At 54.9% G+C, this 17,299-nt stretch overlaps 2 protein-coding genes across 2 annotated transcripts; one reads left to right on the top strand and one right to left on the bottom strand.

Annotated features, from left to right (window-relative positions):
* Nucleotides 1-1,004: 1,004 nt before the first annotated feature.
* On the top strand, nucleotides 1,005-8,538 carry CACFD1 (calcium channel flower domain containing 1). The gene is made up of 5 exons (XM_068211146.1): nucleotides 1,005-1,516; nucleotides 6,001-6,073; nucleotides 6,490-6,615; nucleotides 6,722-6,829; nucleotides 7,217-8,538. Exons 1-5 carry the CDS (start codon nucleotides 1,393-1,395, stop codon nucleotides 7,308-7,310), a joined length of 525 nt encoding a protein of 174 aa, XP_068067247.1. The 5' UTR covers nucleotides 1,005-1,392; the 3' UTR covers nucleotides 7,311-8,538.
* A 3,489-nt stretch (nucleotides 8,539-12,027) lies between these two features.
* Nucleotides 12,028-17,137, bottom strand: SLC2A6 (solute carrier family 2 member 6). Its single transcript, XM_068211114.1, has 10 exons — nucleotides 16,824-17,137; nucleotides 16,145-16,307; nucleotides 15,535-15,741; nucleotides 14,825-14,924; nucleotides 14,074-14,285; nucleotides 13,783-13,935; nucleotides 13,406-13,514; nucleotides 12,993-13,166; nucleotides 12,574-12,719; nucleotides 12,028-12,487 (listed from the first exon to the last, which is right to left on the bottom strand). Exons 1-10 carry the CDS (start codon nucleotides 16,922-16,924, stop codon nucleotides 12,332-12,334), a joined length of 1,521 nt encoding a protein of 506 aa, XP_068067215.1. The 5' UTR covers nucleotides 16,925-17,137; the 3' UTR covers nucleotides 12,028-12,331.
* Between the last annotated feature and the right edge of the window lie 162 nt (nucleotides 17,138-17,299).

The raw sequence follows: 17,299 nt of genomic DNA, 5'->3' as shown, positions 1-17,299 counted from the left end.
GAACAGCAGCTGTGCTATCAATCTGTATCTTCATTTGACAAGAACTATGGTTGAGGCTGCATGGACAAGCTGTGGCAGGAAGAGGGATTTTAGAGCAGTGGCAGATATTCACACAAGCTTCATTTAAATGTATTTTTTAGGTTATTTCTTTTTTTTAGTATCTTGAACATTGGGCTGTGCTTTGGTCCAAATCTGTCATCCTCCTCAAAATCACAATATACTGCTTAAAGGGTTTTTTCTGCACCTGGAGCCTGGCTGGACACATCTGCACTTGCTCTTCATGCTGGATGCAATAAATGGTTCTGCCTGGGCAGCTTTAACCCTGCTCCTGCTTTCTCTCAGTTGGATTCTCTGACATCATTCTACAACCACAAATACTCTTCTTAATTAATAGCTGGTTTTTTTTTGCTGGTTAAACCTGGAGTTTTTTGCTTGCCAGCCTCCAGATTTACGTTCCATTCCTGGAGGAGCCAGAAAATAGATTCCTGAAGTGAGATCCTCAAGGAGCTGGATACATCAGCTATCCCTCTGCAGTGCGTGGGTGATGCAGGCCCTGGGCCTTCATTTCCTGTCTGACAGGAGATGGTAATGAAAAGACATCCTTTCCTTAATCCCTTTTTTGTAACCTTTTAGCAGATGGGATCTGTCTTCCCACTCTGCTCTGGATCCCAAGTCTCACTGCTATTTATTGGTCCAGATCGACTGTGCAGAGCTGGGCTCTGCTTGTGTTCCACGTTCATCTGCACAAAATGCAGCTGTTGCCTTCATCATTTAGGAGAGTTCAGGATGTTCCCCTGTCCCATTTGGACACCACCAGGTTGCCAGCTGGGGCATCTACTTGCAAAGTGCTACTTCTGCTCCCATTTCTAGGGAGAAAACCTGATTCCAGTCAGATAAGGGGAGTGCAACCCTCTTATCTGGAGAGCAGAATTTTGCAACAGCGTTCAGTTCCCATCAGTGTGAGGATTCCTGTTTCCCTTTCTGGAAAAGCAAACATTGGCTTGCCTGGATAAGAACACCCAGTTGTTCCTGGGGGCATCCGGAGCTGGTGTGAGGTGCGTGGCTGTGCCTGTGCTGATGAATATGAGCAGCAGAGCTCTGCCCACAGCCTTTTAATGCGAGTGACATCAAAGCCAAAGCCCTGCCTGCTGCCGGGGGGGACCCACAATGCAGCTCGAGGCAGCCGTGGAGCGGCTCCAGGCCCGCTGGCATCACCGCTCTGCAGCCAGACACCCTCCATTGTCAGCCCTGGGGGGCCAGGCCCTGCATGGGGACACGGGGACGGGGCCAGGCCTGGCTTTAGGGGCTGTCCCCTGGGCTGGCTGGAGGAGGGGGTGACACCTGGGGGCTCAGGTGGGCAGCAGGGCGCTGAGCCCCCGGCAGCCGGGGGAGATGAGCTCGCAGGATGAGCAATTCCCAGCAGCAGCAGCAGCCCCCGAGCCAGCGGCCGCCGATGAGGGCATGACCTGGTGGTACAGGTGGCTCTGCAGGATTGCCGGGGTCATCGGGGGCATGTGTGAGTATCCCCTCCCCTCTGCGTGCCCCCTCCTGCATGACAGAGCTCCTGTCGGGGTCCTGCCACCTTTGTGGGGGTCACGTTGGCGCAGGGGGGCTGTGCCATGAAGGGTTTTTGGGGTGATGGGTTGGTGCCAGCTCTGGGTGCTGGTTTGCTGTGTTTGGGGCAGAAGGGAGAGCGGTGGCTGTGCCCGGAGCAGGGTGGGTTCAGCTGCCCACAAGGGATGTGCTCTGTGCTCACCGAGCCTGCTGAACTTTGGCACCCGGCAGCGGGGACGTCACGGGGCAATCTGCAAGTCCCCGAGGTTCTTCTTGGGTATGGCACTCCCTGGCACTGATGGGAGCAGCAGCTGAGCCCTGGTGCCTGGCAGGCAAATTAGATGGTTTCACTATGAGCACCAGGCTCACAGGGGTCAGGTCAGGGCTGGAAGAGTGGCCACAGGGTTTGGTTTATCCTATTTGACTTTTAAGTGTTTATATGTTCCTACAACTTGGTTTTTTCCCCTCCATCTTGACTGTCAGAGCATGTTTTCCATTGCTCCTGTTGCTGATTGCAGAAGGCCTGCCCGTGGGTTTTACTGAAGGTGAAGAATGGTTTTGGTTTGTGCTGTGTGCTTTTAAGGGGTTTGGTAGGACACAGAGAACGGAGCTGCAGACGCAGAGTGAGTTGGCTGAGCTCAGAATTACCTGCTGCTGAAAAAAATTTTCCCAGGGAAAGAGTCTCAGCAACTTTGCCAGAAATCAGCCTGTCCTGGAGTGCTGTTTTGCTACATTCTGTGGAGAGATTAATAGCTCTTAAAAGCAGGAGGGACTGTTATGACCGCTTAGTCTGATCTCCTGCAGAGCACAGGATGGAGAATTTCTTCTGCTTCAGGTCCACGACTTCATGTTAAACAAGAAGGTTTCTCAGCCAGTGCAATCAGCCCTGATTTATTCCATCAGCTGGAGCTTTGTGTCTGATCACCCTCTCCCCCTGCCTGCCCCTTCCCATGCCTGCCTTTTGCCTTGGGGCTGGGCTGCACCACCCCACGATGTTTTTTGAGCTGACATTTGCACCCTGTGGTATCAATGGGCAGGCTCCTGAAAGCCCTTTTTGGCCGGGCTGGTAAAACATGTGCTGCTCTCACCGTTGCATGTGCTAGGTGCTGAAATTCTGGAGGTGTGACAGGACTTGGTGGGACTGCTCTGAACACCCCGGCCTCACCGTGCCCTGCCGGAGGCCCCCGCGCTCCTGGCCCGGCCAGCAGCCAGCAGAACCAGCTGGGAAGTGTCTGTGGAGCAGGTCCCAGGTGGGGGTTCAGAGGAGCAGCTTCTTTCCCACGGGCTGTGGCTGTAGCAGGAGCCTCAGCACTTTTCCTGCAGTTTTATCCCGTGCAGAGCTCGGGGTGATGTGGATGGAGGGTGAAGAGCTGGTGGGTCCTGCTGGTGGCACTGCCAGCCTCGTGCTACAGCAGCCCCTGAGTGGTTTGAAAGTGCAAATTTCTTCTTTTTCCCTCTCTGTCTTTGTGTTTCAAAGCAGCTGAATTATACTTGGATTATTTTCCCAACCTTTTGTTCACAGCTCTGCGACCTCGTGGCTTGTTTTTACAGGAAAGATGAGAGTTTTATGTCTTTGGGTGAGTCTGAGAGAAGCTTTTGGAAGAAGAGCCAGGTTCTTTACAGGGTTTGCCAAAGATTTGGGGAGTGACAGCTGGCTCTGGAGCCTTGACTGTCTCTTTATCAGGCAGAGAATGAGGCACACACTCTCCTTATGAACAGGGAAAAGGGGGATTGTGGAAAAAGCAGCCAGTGCCCCGTGTTACCAATATTCCTCTTCAAAGTGCTGCTTGTTCAGCATCACTTTGTTGAAGGTGGATGGTTTGGAGAAGAGGTGATGAATAAACCAGCAAGGCTGGAGCTTGCTGTTCTCAGAGCTCGCTGTGAAAGAACAGAACTAATTTATAAGGATTGTGAGCAACTGGATTGTAATGCTGCTACAGGGCTGGAATATTTCTTACAGAAGGAAAAATTCCCTCAGAAAGGAAGAGAAACTTCGTTAGTGGAGGTGAGACCAGCAGACAACATCTGCCACATGCAAACACCTGCAGCCACAGCTTGCTTCAGCCAGAAAAATCCAAGGGCTGGAGCAAGAACCAGACAGACAAGGTTCAGGATCCCTTTCTGGCTCCTGCACACGCTGGCTTGGTGACCTTGGCCAAGTCCCTTCTCTCCTTGTGTTCCTGTTTGTAATGGGACGAGGAGAGTCTGTGGCTTTTGTAAAACACTCTAGGAGCAAAAATAGGCTTGTGTTGAGGACAGTGACCAGCTGCTGGGAATGAATAGAGCCTTTGTAGGAAGGGTGTCCTTCCCTCCTCATTTTAGCTCCCAGTTATTTGTGCTTCCTCAGGGATTCGAGATGGGACAGCAGTTAAACAAATGGCAGAACTGTCTGTCTCCCATAGCTTACGTGCCACGGAGCATTATCTGTGTTTCAACCCTGTTGTGAGGCCTCTGTTCGAAAAGAAAATATTTTAAAAAGAAATCTTTGGCTGGGCAGGGGTGGGATCAGCTCCTGCCCTGGTGGGACAAGGATGTACCAGGCCTGCAAAGGAGACCCAAGGTCACCGGGTTGTTCTGTGGCTGTTGGCAGCAGCTCTGGGGGCAGTGCTCCTGTGATCCCAAACCTTTGACTCCTTTCCTGCTGCTCCTGCTGACGTGGGGCTTGCTCAGCTCTGCTTCCTGGGTCATTAGTCCTCTGGCAACCAGGCTGGTTGCTGAGCCAGGACCGCTGCAGGGACACGGTGCTGCAGGGACACGGTGCTGCAGGGTTGTTTTGGACCCTGGTTGGTTTGATTAGAAAAAAAAAAAAAAGACTTGTTTGAAAAAGAACATTCTGCTTCCCTTGGTTTGTTGTGTGGTGGAGACCTGCTGGGAACTGCCTGGACCTCTGTGCTCTGCTACGCTGCTCAGCAAGGCAGGGTCCTGCCCCAGCCCTGGCTGTGTTTTGGGAATAGCTGAGAGGTTTTGCTGCTCTGCTAATTATAAAGTGCTAGAAAGTCACTTAGCATTATTGTCAGGAATGTCATTTCCTGGGGGACAACGAATGCCACAAACCTGGGGTGCTTCCCCCGAGCTCCTCTTCCATCAGCATCCAAGATTTTGGTGGTCACAGGGAATTAGAACCCCCTGGTTTGGGCCCTGCTCTCCATGCTGCCCACAGCTCCCAGGAATCCTGCTTGCCATTGCTCCTTTCCAGCTGTTTGCATCTGTGACCATGAACAGATCACCCACCCCCGTGCCTCAATTTCCCCTGCAGTGTGGGGACACTGACACTGGAACCTGTGGGATGGGAGGGTGAGAAGTGCCCTTGGAGCATGGATATTAGCACATCCTCTGGAATATCCCCTCTGCTTGCTGATCTTGTTCTTGCAGGACTCTTCAAAAGATTTTGGGTCCTGTGGACTTAGTTCTAGGAAGTGTTAAAAAATAACATTTTTTGGTATTTCCTAAGACCAGGAGGTCATTTGCTTATGGGATGACCTTCAATCTGTCCTGTCATTGCCTGTAATTCTGCTTCCCAGTCTGGCAAACAGCTATTTTTAAAGGAACTTTGAGGATTCAGCAGTGACTGCTTAAAAGAAACCTTGCAAGCATGTGCCAGGCTTTTGAAGGTCAGGGCTGCTCACAGCAGCTCTGCTCAGGGATCCCCTCAGCAGACACCCAAAATCCTCAATCCAGGGCTGGTCTCATCTTCAGGGAGGGACTCTGCTGCTCTCCATCATCCCCAAGACAGCCTTTAAAGGCTATAGCATCCATTTTAGCTGGAGTTTTGCAGTGTGGTGTTGTTTGCTGAGCGTGTCTCCTCGGGCTCGAGTTCCCGGTGCCAGCTCTGGCCCTGGCAGAGGGAAGGGGCCGTATCAGGTGCCGGGAACACTCTGCAAGTTTAATGAGGCAGCAGGGAGGTGGATGCAGCTCAGCTTGGTCACTGCTGCCTGGTTCCTCTCCCTGAGTTACAGAGCCAGGAGCACTGGGGTTATTTTGGGCTTTATTCACTTCCTTTGGTATTAGCAGAGACCCAGACTCGACTCTTTTCTGCCCATCTCTGGTGAAGCTGCACAGGACCAGCAGTGAGTGGCAGAGGCTGGGTTCACCTCTGCTGTATTTATTATTTTCCTGTGTGCAAGTCATATTTCTGCTGAAGTTGCCCTGTGCTGCTCAGAGGTGGAACCTGCTGGCACTGCTTGTCTACCTTGGCACATAAAATCCAGGTGCACGTCTTGGACTCCATGGGGAACAAAATGTTGTTCTACACAAGGGAAAAAATTGTTGGAACAGCACTCAGAGCAAAAGGATACCAGAGGAGGGCTCTTTTCTGCATTCCAGGCTCCTTTTGGGCCACCAGACCTTTCCACCCATCATCCTGTGCTGCCCTGCAGTGCCCACAGGTGCTGGCCAAGGGCATACAGGGTTGGTCATGGCGGTCACTGAAATCCTCTTTCTTTCCAGCCTGTGCCTTTGCTGGTCTCTGGAACTGCGTCACCATCAACCCCCTGAACATCGCAGCTGGCGTGTGGATGATGTGAGCAGGGTTTCTGTCCATTTTCCTGCTGGGAGGGAGGTATTGTTAACCACACCCCACGGAGGGGGGCAAAGCTTGGACAGTGGATGGGAGTGAAACATCCATCAGGCTCTGGGAACTGCCAGATCTTGCTCCATCAGGCAGGTCGAGATGTTAGGTTCATTCTGTTTATATTATTTCTTTATGCATTTTTAGGTAAATACTGAGATACCCTTGTCCAAGATACGTCTGGGGCAGCAGGGCTTGGAAATTTGGAAATTATCAAGAAGTGGGGGGAGCAGAGCAGGGCCCAGCATCACCATTCCCTCCTCCCGCACGGAGCATGGAATGTCTGCTCTCTGTGGGCCTGGGGGGCATTGCTGACCCCCACTCTGGTGACTAAAAGCAGGATTAACTCTGGTTTGCTCTCTCTGGAGGCTCAACGCCTTCGTCCTGTTCCTGTGCGAGGCCCCTTTCTGCTGCCAGTTCATCGAGTTCGCCAACGCCGTGGCCGCCAGGGCCGACAGGCTGCGGGCCTGGCAGAAAGCAGCTTTCTACTGCGGGTGAGGATGCTCCTGGGGGCTGATGGTGGGCACATCCCGGGGAAAGAACAACCCTGCAGCCCGTGGGCAGCGGGGCCCTGCTCTGAGGGCTGCCCCTGTCTTCCAGGATGGCCGTGTTCCCCGTCGTGCTCAGCCTGACGCTCACCACGCTCTTGGGCAACGCCATCGCCTTCGCCACCGGGGTGCTCTACGGCCTGTCAGCCCTTGGAAAGAAGTAAGAGAGGTCCAGCTGCTCGTGGAGGGCAGGGAAGGGGGAGATGGAACTCCAGCCCTTGCCTCCTCTGATTTCCTGAGGCTCTGCTTTCCTCTTGCCCAAACGGTGCTGAGGTGTGAACGCAGCCAGAGAAAATCTCCCTCACCTCAGAGCCCTGGAGGGAAGGTCCCGGGGGCTGCGGAAGCTCTGAGTTTTGGGAGTTGTGAGGGTCCCACTCTTCTTTCTGCAGCTGTTGGGTGGATGGGCCCAGCTCTGGGGCAGAGAGCAGCTTTGGGGGGTGGAGAGGGCCAGCAAGTGAGGTTTGGCCCCTGGAATCCCTTGGCACGGAGAGGCAGGCCCCAGCTGGGACAGTCCCTGCCATCCCCACGCTGTCCCTTCTCTCCACAGGGGAGATGCCATTTCCTACGCCCGGATCCACCAGCAGCAGAAGCAGATGGATGAAGAGAAGCTCACGGGGAGCCTGGAGGGACAGGCTCTCTGAAGGACACGAGCTCGGGGTAGCATCTCCTGGACACTGCGATGGTGAAGATGTGGAAATCCACTCTGCCCTTCCCTCTGTCCTCTCCACTCCCTGCTACACCACGATTGTCCTGGACACTGCAGCAACTGGAAATCTCAGGGGCTGGGGCAGGCTGTGTCGTCTCCTCACACCAGCAGCCAGACCTCAGCACGTCGCTCCTTCTCTCCTCAGCCCTCAACCCAAACAGTGCTCCTATTTTTTAATATTTTCTTTTCTTTTTGCTGCAGAGGTGCTGGCTCTCTGAGTGCTGCTTTCCCAGCCTTTTTTTTTTTTTTTTTTGACTGCCCTCTGGATGGGTGAGGAGGGACAGAGGACCTGCCAGTGCAGGTTCCACGTGTTTAGGAACACTCCCTGGGATGGCCCTTCCCAGGTACAACACCTAACCCAGGGTTTGCAAAACCCCCTGGTGCTTAAGCTTGATCTTCTTCCACTATTTTAATTATGGGACCAAGCACTGGAGGCATCACTGCACAGGAAAGGATTTCCAGCAAAAAAACATCTAAAGATAAAATCCATCTCTGCAGGGAAGCTGCTGGGCAGGTCCTGGGACCTCCAAAGCATAGTCCCTGCTTCCTCTGGGTACAGCTGCAGGCAGTGACTGCCATTTACTTGAATTATTATAATTAATTACTTTGTCTTAATAAGGGCACTTTTCTTAAGCTTCACTCTTTTACTGGGGCAGAAGGGAAACAATATTTGCTGTACCACAGGTGAAAAGGATGTTGTTTCTTGAGCCAAGTGGGATTTTTTGCTGGTGTGAGGGTCACTGTGCAGGAGCATTCCTGCCTCGTGAGCCTGGGACTTTGCTGCTGCATCCCTCTGTGAAGGGACCTGCTCTGCTTGCCTGGTACAGCCTTTGTCTTTGGGATTGTGGTTTTTTGCATCAATCCTGAGCTGGTTTTGTATGGGAAGGTGGCACATCTCCCCTGTGCAAACAGAGAGGAGGCTGCACCATTTCAGTGTGGACAGCTGGGATGTTTTACTTTGCTATTCCAGGCTCTTTCTGTGGTTTTTACATTGTATTTTCTGTTTGCTTTGTACCATGCAGTACAAAACTGCTCACTAAGTCCAGATCCCCCTCTTCTCATCCCAGTTTGTCCTGGGGATTTTAATTTATTTGATTTTTATATGGTTGCTTTTTGTTTTGATTAGGAAAAAAGGGAATAATTTATTTCTAGTTATTTAAGTACTTTGATGGGACTCATTTTCTCTGGATATAGGAGAAGGGAGTGCTCTGTTTCCTGTCCTTCACAGGGCAGCCTGATTTCACCAGGGGTCTCTGAGAATAGGGGGAGCCCTGGCTGCTGCAAAATCCCATTTCAGCCTTCAGAGTATTTCTCAGACTATTCAAAAAACCTGTGCTGTCCTTTGACCCCTTTGTCTTGTTCTGGGCCACAACCTTGACAAACTGTGTTTTCCCCCTCTTCTGGGAGAGAAAAGGGAGGAAAACTGGGCTACAACTGCTGGACTGGGACAGCCACCAGCACCCTGTGTCCCTGTTTGAATCCTTGGGTACAGAGGGGTTGTGCTGTGCTCTGAGAAACGCTGCTGGAGGCCAGTGCTGTCTGTCAGAGGGGTCTGTCCATGCTGAAAACTCTCCTTAGACCCTGCCCTTCCTCAGGCTGCCAGCTCCTGTGAGCTGCTGCTTCTTCCCTGGAGCTCAGGAGCTGTGAGGATTCCCACCAGCCAGGATTTCCAGAGGCCCCTGCCTCTGGATGTGGGCACCCTTTTTGTGCAAAGCCCCTTTCCCCCCACCTTTGAACTGGGATTGCTCCAACACCCCTTGTCTGGGACGCAGAGCAGGCACCACCAGCCTGGATTTTTTCCATAAAGGCAGCTTTTTTCCCTCAAAGCTGTGCTGGTTTGGAGCCCCCAGCCCTTGGCTGATCCCTGGTGCAGGATGCAATGCGGAGACCATTGGCCCACAGCCTCCTGCTGCCTGCAGGGATGGGTGCTGCAGGAGGAATGTGGGAACAACCTCTGGCTGCTGGTGCTGCCTCGGGAATGGGCACGTGCTTTGATTTCAGGGGGGTGTGGGGAGTTGTGTAGTGTTTAGTAGAGGAATGTTGCAGACTGATGCATGTCAGTGTCTCTGGTAGTGACAGCTTTGCTCTGTGAGTAGTTCTGCAGTAGCTTTAGTGTCAGGAGGCCAAAGGCAAAGCAGAGCTCAAGGGCTGAGACTTGCAGGGTGCTCTGAGGAAGCACAGAGCTGGTGGGACCCTCATCTGCCACTCCTCCTGCCATGGTCCCTGGGGCTGGGGCAGGTGGGTTCTGCTCCAGGGCACCTGCAGGGTCCACTCTGCTCCCTTGGCACCGAGGCAGAAGTCCCAGAACTGCTGTCACATGTTTTGTGGCAGCAGGGTCTGACCCTGGGGCTGAGGCAAGGGGGAAATCTGCATCAATCGCCACCAGGATTGGAGCGGGTGGCAAAGCTCAGCCCCGAGCTGAAAAAGGGCCTCAGGGACTCCCCTGAAAGAGCTGAGCTGCAACCTTTGGCCACAGTGCTTGAAGTGTCTGTGCCTGTCACCACTGGAGGTGTCTCAGATCCGTGCTCCAAGGGTGGTGACTCCTACAGGCGCCTGTCTGGAGTGGGAACCCTTGGGAATTTTGGCTGTCTGGTGCAGCTGGAACCAAGCCAGACGCTGCCAGCACTGCAGACAGGCTTGGTGACAGCACCTGTGGCTTGTAGGAGCTGTAGTGACAGTCAGTGGATGGCCTCACCTCCATGTGGGCCTGTTTGGTGGAGATAGGAAGGAGCTTTAGAGTAGAGTAGCATCACAGTAGTTAAATGCCAGTGCATGGTGGTTGTTAGTTGTGTTTAGAGGCACCCTCGGGGTGCTTGGAGCTGTGCAAGGACAAATGAAGTTCAAACCCTGCTCTGGAGGTTTCACAGGCTCAATCCAACCCCTGCTGAGGGCATCCAGGCCGGATGGCTGATCCACAGGGGCTCTGTGGAGCAGGCTCTGCTCTCCAGGCCTTGGAAAGGAGATGATGTGAGGGCTCAGGGAGGGGTGACACGCTGAGGACAGCGAGCTGTTGGCACCAAGAGTGGAAGGAGCCCTGGGGAGCAGTGGCCTGTCACACACCAGTCACCAGGGCAGCATTTATGCACTGTGCCACTCTTCCATGCCTCTGCCACTCGTGCGTGGCAGCTCCGTGTCCCCTGGGGCTGCCCACGGGGCGCGAAGAGCAGGGCAGAGCTCGCTGCTCTGGGCAGGAGCTGCTTCTGTAACACCCATTGACTCTGTGTGTGTGCAGTGAATAAAAACACCATTCTACCTCTGGAAAGAGCCACTGTGATTTCTCACACTCCAAACGTTGTAGCAAAAGCCCCGGGACTCGCTGTGCTAAAGGAAGGAGGTCACTCAGAAAATGCTCCTCCAGTGAGGTTCTCTCAGGAGCTGAAGAGTCCAACCTTGTTTCCTAGTGGGGCATTTCTTCCTTAGGCTGAGCCCTGGGAAGCTCAATTCATCTCTGTCATTTTTTCCTCAGGAAAAAACATCCACTGTCTTCAGGGAAGGGTGAAGATATCAAGACCTGGTCCATAGCCATGTGAGAAAGAGAATGCTCGAGCATAGGGCTGGCAGAAATCCTGATCTTCAGAAAGTCAGTGGAAACCAGAGGCTCTTGAGACCTCTTGTAGCCAGGCCATGCTTAGAAAAAGTTGTGTTCAAGCCAGGGCTGAACATCTTTCTGGAAAAGGGTCTCAGCAGCAAAGGGTAGGTTTAATACTGAAAGTTTTCTGTGTTTTTTATTTTGGCCCACCACTCTCCCTCTGTCCTAGGCTGTTTTAAATTAATGCTGTGATAAAGCACATCTTCTCTTAGGTGATTTCTCATCTCCTGCTGCAGGAGATCAGAATGGCAGCTGGCACATCTGGAGGGCTGGCTCAAACATGCTGTTTACCCCCTGCTTCCTTGGGACAGCAGGAATGTCCCAGGAATAGCCCTCGGGGTGCCAAGTGCATTTCAGGAGCTTGGACAAATGCTTGGGCACATCATGTCCCAGCTCAGCCTTTGTGCTTCTGCCCTTTTGGGAGGAGTCGGGTTGGACTGAGCAAGGCCGTTTGTTCCTCACAGCCATAACCACCTCCTGCAGCCATGTTTTACCTCGGGTTAGCTCTAAAAAATAATTATGAAAGGTTCTTAATCTTGCAGGACACACAGGAAAGGGGTAAGACTGATTTGCTACTAACTATGCAGTTGAAATCTCAAAGTGATAGAGGTGGAGGCACATCCACCTCTCTCTTTGTGGGTCAAACCCCAGGGTGGGAAGGACCCACCCCAGCACAAAGTGTTGTCAGTACTCACTGTGTCTTTCCCACAGGGAATCACTTGCACTACAGCTGGATGTTTGTCTGTTCCCATTCTTTTGTCCTGGGTTTTCTTTGTGAACTGTATTTGGTCTTAATCATTAGGCTTCTAGTGTAATGTGTGTTTTTAGAGCAATAAAATGTGGCAGCTTTTTATACAAAAGATCTGGCTCTGCCTCTTTCACGGTCCTTGAGTGCCTGGGACTCCTCTGGGGAGCTGCAGGCTGCTGTGGTCCCCTTGCCACAGTCCTGCTCTGCCTCTCCCATCCCTCCCTTCTCTGCAAATCAAGGCAATGTCTTGCGGTTGGAGGCAAAACTGTTTTATTCTTGCAGCTACATGATGAGCTTTTGCCAGAACAGCTCCAGCTGTAAACTCAGCTCCAGCCAAGCCCTCAGGCTGCTGAGGAAAGGGCAACCACAGTCTCCTGTCCACACTGTTATTCTTCCAGGACACCTTTGCCTCCAGCCTGGCCCTGCTGGTGACCTGCTCCCATCCCAAGGGTTGACAGGTAGTGTTGTGTGACAGGAGGAGAAGGTAAAGTTCCAGCTGGTAACTTCTACAGCCAGAGTAAGATGATCATTGCTGCCCCTTCCTCTCCCACAGGGAGCTCCAGCCTCCACTTCCAGCAGCACAAGTTTGCTTTGCCCTCAGCCTGGGCAAGGGCAGCTCCTACCTCAGGAATGACCTCCGGCCAGTCCTGAAAAAGGCCTCAATCTGCTCCAGGGACCTGCCTTTGGTTTCAGGGACACAGCAGCCTGTGAATAAGATGTTCCCAGCACTGATGACAGCGAAGAACAGGAAGGGCACCTCGAGGCCGAAGGCGTTCTGGAAAGTGGGGCAGAAAGCAGCTGTGAGCTGGTGCAGAGGGGGGCTGAGGAGGGGCTGCTGGACACCCCCTGGGCAGTACCCACCACGACTGGGAGGAAGAACTGGGTCAGGGTGAAGGCTGTCAGCCAGCTCACGACCACACAGAGGCCCGAGGCGACCCCACGGGCTTTGAGAGGGAGGATCTCCGACATCAGCAGCCAAGTGATGGGGCCCCAGCCCATGGCGTAACCTGCAGGGGAGGAGGGCAAGGGGGCCAGGCTTTGAAGGTCACTGAGGAGTGCAGAAGAGCCCTGAGCAATCCTGCCCTGCAACCACAGCAATCATTATCCCTCCCATTTGTGTCACTCCTCAAAGTGACTTCAGATGCCACCTTTCTTGCTCTTCCAGGGACATCTGCCTTCCTTCCACCTCCAAAACCAATCTCCTTCCTCCACATCACCCTGCCTAGGATGAGAAACACCCTCCCCTGGCTGGTGGCCAGTCCTGTGCTCTCTGCACTTACCCATGATGAAGAACATGGTTGCCAGGAGAGGGATGAGGGTGATGTAGTTTGTTGGCTCAGCAGGGAGGTTGGCAGAGCTCACCAGGGTGGTGTTGGCCACGGTGCCATTGTGAAAAGCTGGCACAAAGTGGATGTAGAACCCCATGGTCAGGTTGGAGACCAACATGACACCAGCTGTGGAGAGAGGCAGCAGCACAGTGAGAATGATGGGTGAGTGATCCTCTCCATGCCCAGCTCCTGGGAATGCCCCTGCTGAAGAGCTGAACCACCACCAAGGGAAAGAGACCTCCCTACCTCACTTCCTGAGCCCTGTAGGGCTGAAGTTTCCACTCCTGCAAACTTGCAGAGCTCCTGAAAATCCTCCATAAGAACTCCCCTTGGGAAGACAGTGGGAGAAGTGGAGAGAGCCATACCTGATACAAACAGGAGAATCTTCCTCCCAGCTTTGTCCATGGACACAGCAGCGATGGCCACCGCGGACAGACGCACCAGGCCAACCAGAGCTGCATCGTACTCTGCTTTCTGCAAAAAAACAGTGGGGAAGCTGAGCTGGGGGAAGGGGCAGGTGCCTACAGCTGCTGATGACTTGGCCAAGGCTGTTCTCCCACTAGGAAACTGGAGATGATGAGCCTGAACTCAGAGGAGGAGCAGGGACACAGTGGGGCCAGTCCTGCTCCCCATCCTCCCTCAGCCTTTTGCAGGGCAGGTCCTTTAAAAAAGGGTTTTATGTCTGTAGGGAAGTGGGAGCATTGGGCAGCCCGAACAGGAGCTGAAGCCACCCAGGGCTCACCAGGATGACAGATGTTCTCTTGAATATTGGCTGCAGGTACACGAGGATGCAGGTGACCCCCGAGAGCTGCTGCAGGAACCTCATTCCCCCCGCGATCAGGATGGGCTTGTAAAGGAAGGGGTCCTTGAGCTCAGCACAGGAAACCCGACGGCTCTGGAGGGGACAAAGGCAGAAACACAAAGTGAGAACACCTCTGGAAACCATCTGGCATCCAGAGGGTGGCTCGGGAGTTGCCCAGGGGATGGATTTTGAAGTTTTCATGTTACATTTCCCTGTGCTGAGCTTCCTCACCTGCTTCCTCAGGCTGTCCTTGATCTGCTCGTACTCCCGGCCATAATCTGTGTCCTCACCTCGCAGCCAGCACAGGGAGCCCAGAGCCTCCTCCTCCTTGCCCTGGGAGAGCAGGAACCGGGGCGAGTTGGGCATGAAGCAGAGCAGGAGGACCATGGCAAGCACCGGCACCTCCCCGGCCACGGCCAGCCAGCGCCAGTCCAGGACCAGCCCTGCCAGAGCAGCACAGTTAGGGGAAAAACACTCAGGAATGGGTGTCCTGGCCTTGCCTCCACCTGGGCACCCCAATGATTTCATTTAATAAACCCAGCAGGAAAAATAGTCATAATAAAACAATATTTTGAATGTATTCTCTCTTATTACAGCAGCATTTCCAGCAGTATGATATGGGGGAATTCCAGCAAATCTGGGAGTGTCCAGCAAGATCCTGCTGCAACCAGGGCATGTGCTGGCAGGTGATGCACAGGGATATCTTTGTGTGCTGCCCTTGAGCCCTGGCAAAACCTCATCAGGACCTGGGTCTGCAGGCACAGCGATGGCCACGGGTCCACGTGGGCTATGGGTTCATCCCTCAGAGCACACACACCAGGGCAAGGGGCATGAATGACCCTGTCCAGCCCGCCCTGTCCAGCACAGCTGTGGTGGTGGGTATGAGGGGAACAAGCCCTCACCTGCTGAGAAGGTTGTTTATTTTAAGCTCCCCCTCCCCACAGTGTTGCCCTGCACACTGGGACACCACGGAGATACTTGCCCAGAGCGTACAGGACGAGGGAGCCCAGCACTGCCATGATCTGGGGACAGGCACCCAGCATCCCCCTGACCCCCGGGTGGGAGATCTCCGAGATGTAAACCTGGACAGGGACAACACACACTTCACAGCGCTGCAACATCCCCTTGTCACCCGCTGCTCCTGCCCTCTGTCACCTCACAGTCACACCCTGTGACCAGAAGAAACCCAAATTGCTGGGGAATTGCCCTCTCGGGGTGGGGACCTGATGGGTCCAGCTGCATGTGGCCAGAGGAGAGGACAGCCTGGCCAGCAGCACCACTTCCCTCCTCCCCCCTGTGTGCGAGAAGTGCTCCAGTGCCTCTGTTACTGGAAAGAGGCGCCCTGCTGTTACTCAACTCCTGCCTTCCCCTTGTGCAAAACACGAGCGTGGTGTTTGGGAGGAAATAACTGCTGGGAGGAGCAGGGGCTGAGGACCTGCCTTGTCTTTCCTGCAGGCGAGGAAGTCCAGCACCAACAGCGGGCACTCCCTACCCAGCCCTGGTGCTGACCTGCTGCATCCTCCCCATCCCCGCTCGCCCAGACACAGCCTGGGGCTCTGCTGATGCCTCCGAGAAGCAGCGAGGTGCCCCAGCATCATCCCCCAGCTCATCCAGGGCACCACAGCACCTCCTGCCCTTCCACCCCCAGCCCACCCGCAGCACCTGCTGCCCTGCATTCCCCTGGCACATTACCGGGATGGAGGCGGAGGTCACTCCGCCGGCATAGCCCGTCAGCACCCGGCCCAGCAGCAGCATCCAGAGGCCCTGGGCTCCGGCCAGCAGCGCGTATCCCAGCGCCGAGGGCAGAGCCGAGAACATGATGCTCAGCTTGCGGCCCAGGCAATCGTTGAGCAGCATCGTGCTGAGCCCGCCCGCCGCCGCTCCCAGCGTGAACACCGACTGCGGGGCACGCAGAGAGAGGGGCTGTGTGAGCCTGGCATCCCCCGGGCATCCCCCGGCTCTGCCCGCAGCCTGGCAGGGATAACCCCGCTCCTTACCCCGAACCAGAGCGCTGTGTGAGCCTGGCAACCCCCGGGCATCCCCCAGCTCTGCCCGCAGCCTGCCCCCCAGCTCCTTACCCCGAACCAGAGCGGTGTGTGAGCCTGGCACTGCCCGCTCTGCCCGCAGCCTGGCAGGGATAACCCCGCTCCTTACCCCGAACCAGGGCGCTGTGTGAGCCTGGCAACCCCCGGGCATCCCCCGGCTCTGCCTCCATCCTGCCCCCCAGCTCCTTACCCCAAACCAGAGCGGTGTGTGAGCCTGGCACTGCCCGCAGCCTGGCAGGGATAACCCCGCTCCTTACCCCGAACCAGGGCGCTGTGTGCTGGTCCAGCCTCAGCGCAGGGCTGGGATGAGCCTCCAGAGCAGGGATGACGGGGGAGGGATAAACCAGGGCGAAGCCGAAGCTGAAGTTGCCCAGGACAGCTGCAAACACAGCCAGGTAGAGCCGCTTGTTGTGGAGGCTCCTGAGGGAGGCACGAAGAGACACGGAGGTGTTGGGTGCCAGCAGGAACTTAAACCCTGCTTCCCCCAGCCTTTGCCGAGGCTCTGGTGGCACCCACGGAGGGATTTTCCTGGGGAATGGCTCTGCACTGGGGGGGTTTCTCTGTGCTAGTGCTTCTCTCTGTGCCAAGCAGTTTTCAGGGGGTTCAACAAAGCAAGAAAAGCAGAAGCTGGAGCTGGGTGGCTCCACAGACCCAGCAGCAGCTGGTTCATCCCAGCAGAGCAGGGAAAAGGTTCTTTCAAAGCCCCCGTGGCCCCCAGCAGGACCTCTTGCCCCCATAGGAGTCACACAAACCCATCAGGCTTCCAAGTGGACTCATCTAGCCGCCTTGGGCAGGATGAGATCCCGTCTCAAAGCAGCGCAGCAATGGCAGGAATATGGAACAGCTCTTCTCCCAGCTCCCCCCAGCCCCTTGCCCTCGGGATGGAGGGCACAGCCCCAACCTCTGCCCACCCTGCAGCCCCAGCCTGCTCCTCACCTCAGGTACTCCTTGTCGAGCCTCCTGGCAGTGCTCTCGGGGAAGGTGCGGTACGAGGAGCTCGTTTTCCTGATGAGGGGCTCGCGGTCCCTGTGCTCCATGGCCGTGTGGGCTGCGCTGCTGCGCTCGGTGCGGATGCTGGGGCTGCCCAGGGGAAGGGGAAGAAGAGGCAGCTGAAAGCGAAAGGGGAGAGGCTGCCTGGCGTTGCCTAATCAGAGAAATCTGTGCCTCGTGGGCTTACACCCGGCTGCCCCACAGCAGGAAACTGGGAGGGCCGGAAAACCAGCAGGAGGAGAGCCACGGGGTGACTGCGACGGTGACAGAGGTGTCCTGTGGTCTTCACCCTGCCCAGCCCCACGGACACCAAACCCTCCCCCTGCAGTGACACTTGCAGGGATGGTCCTCACAGAGCTGTGTTCACCAGCAGAAGCATCCCTTTGCTAAGGCCACGTCTCTCCCATTGAGGAACTGGTACC

The sequence above is a fragment of the Anomalospiza imberbis genome, chromosome 21 (genome assembly GCF_031753505.1).
Source record: "Anomalospiza imberbis isolate Cuckoo-Finch-1a 21T00152 chromosome 21, ASM3175350v1, whole genome shotgun sequence".
NCBI lineage: Eukaryota > Metazoa > Chordata > Aves > Passeriformes > Viduidae > Anomalospiza > Anomalospiza imberbis.
This window is presented reverse-complemented; position numbering and strand designations above follow the sequence as displayed.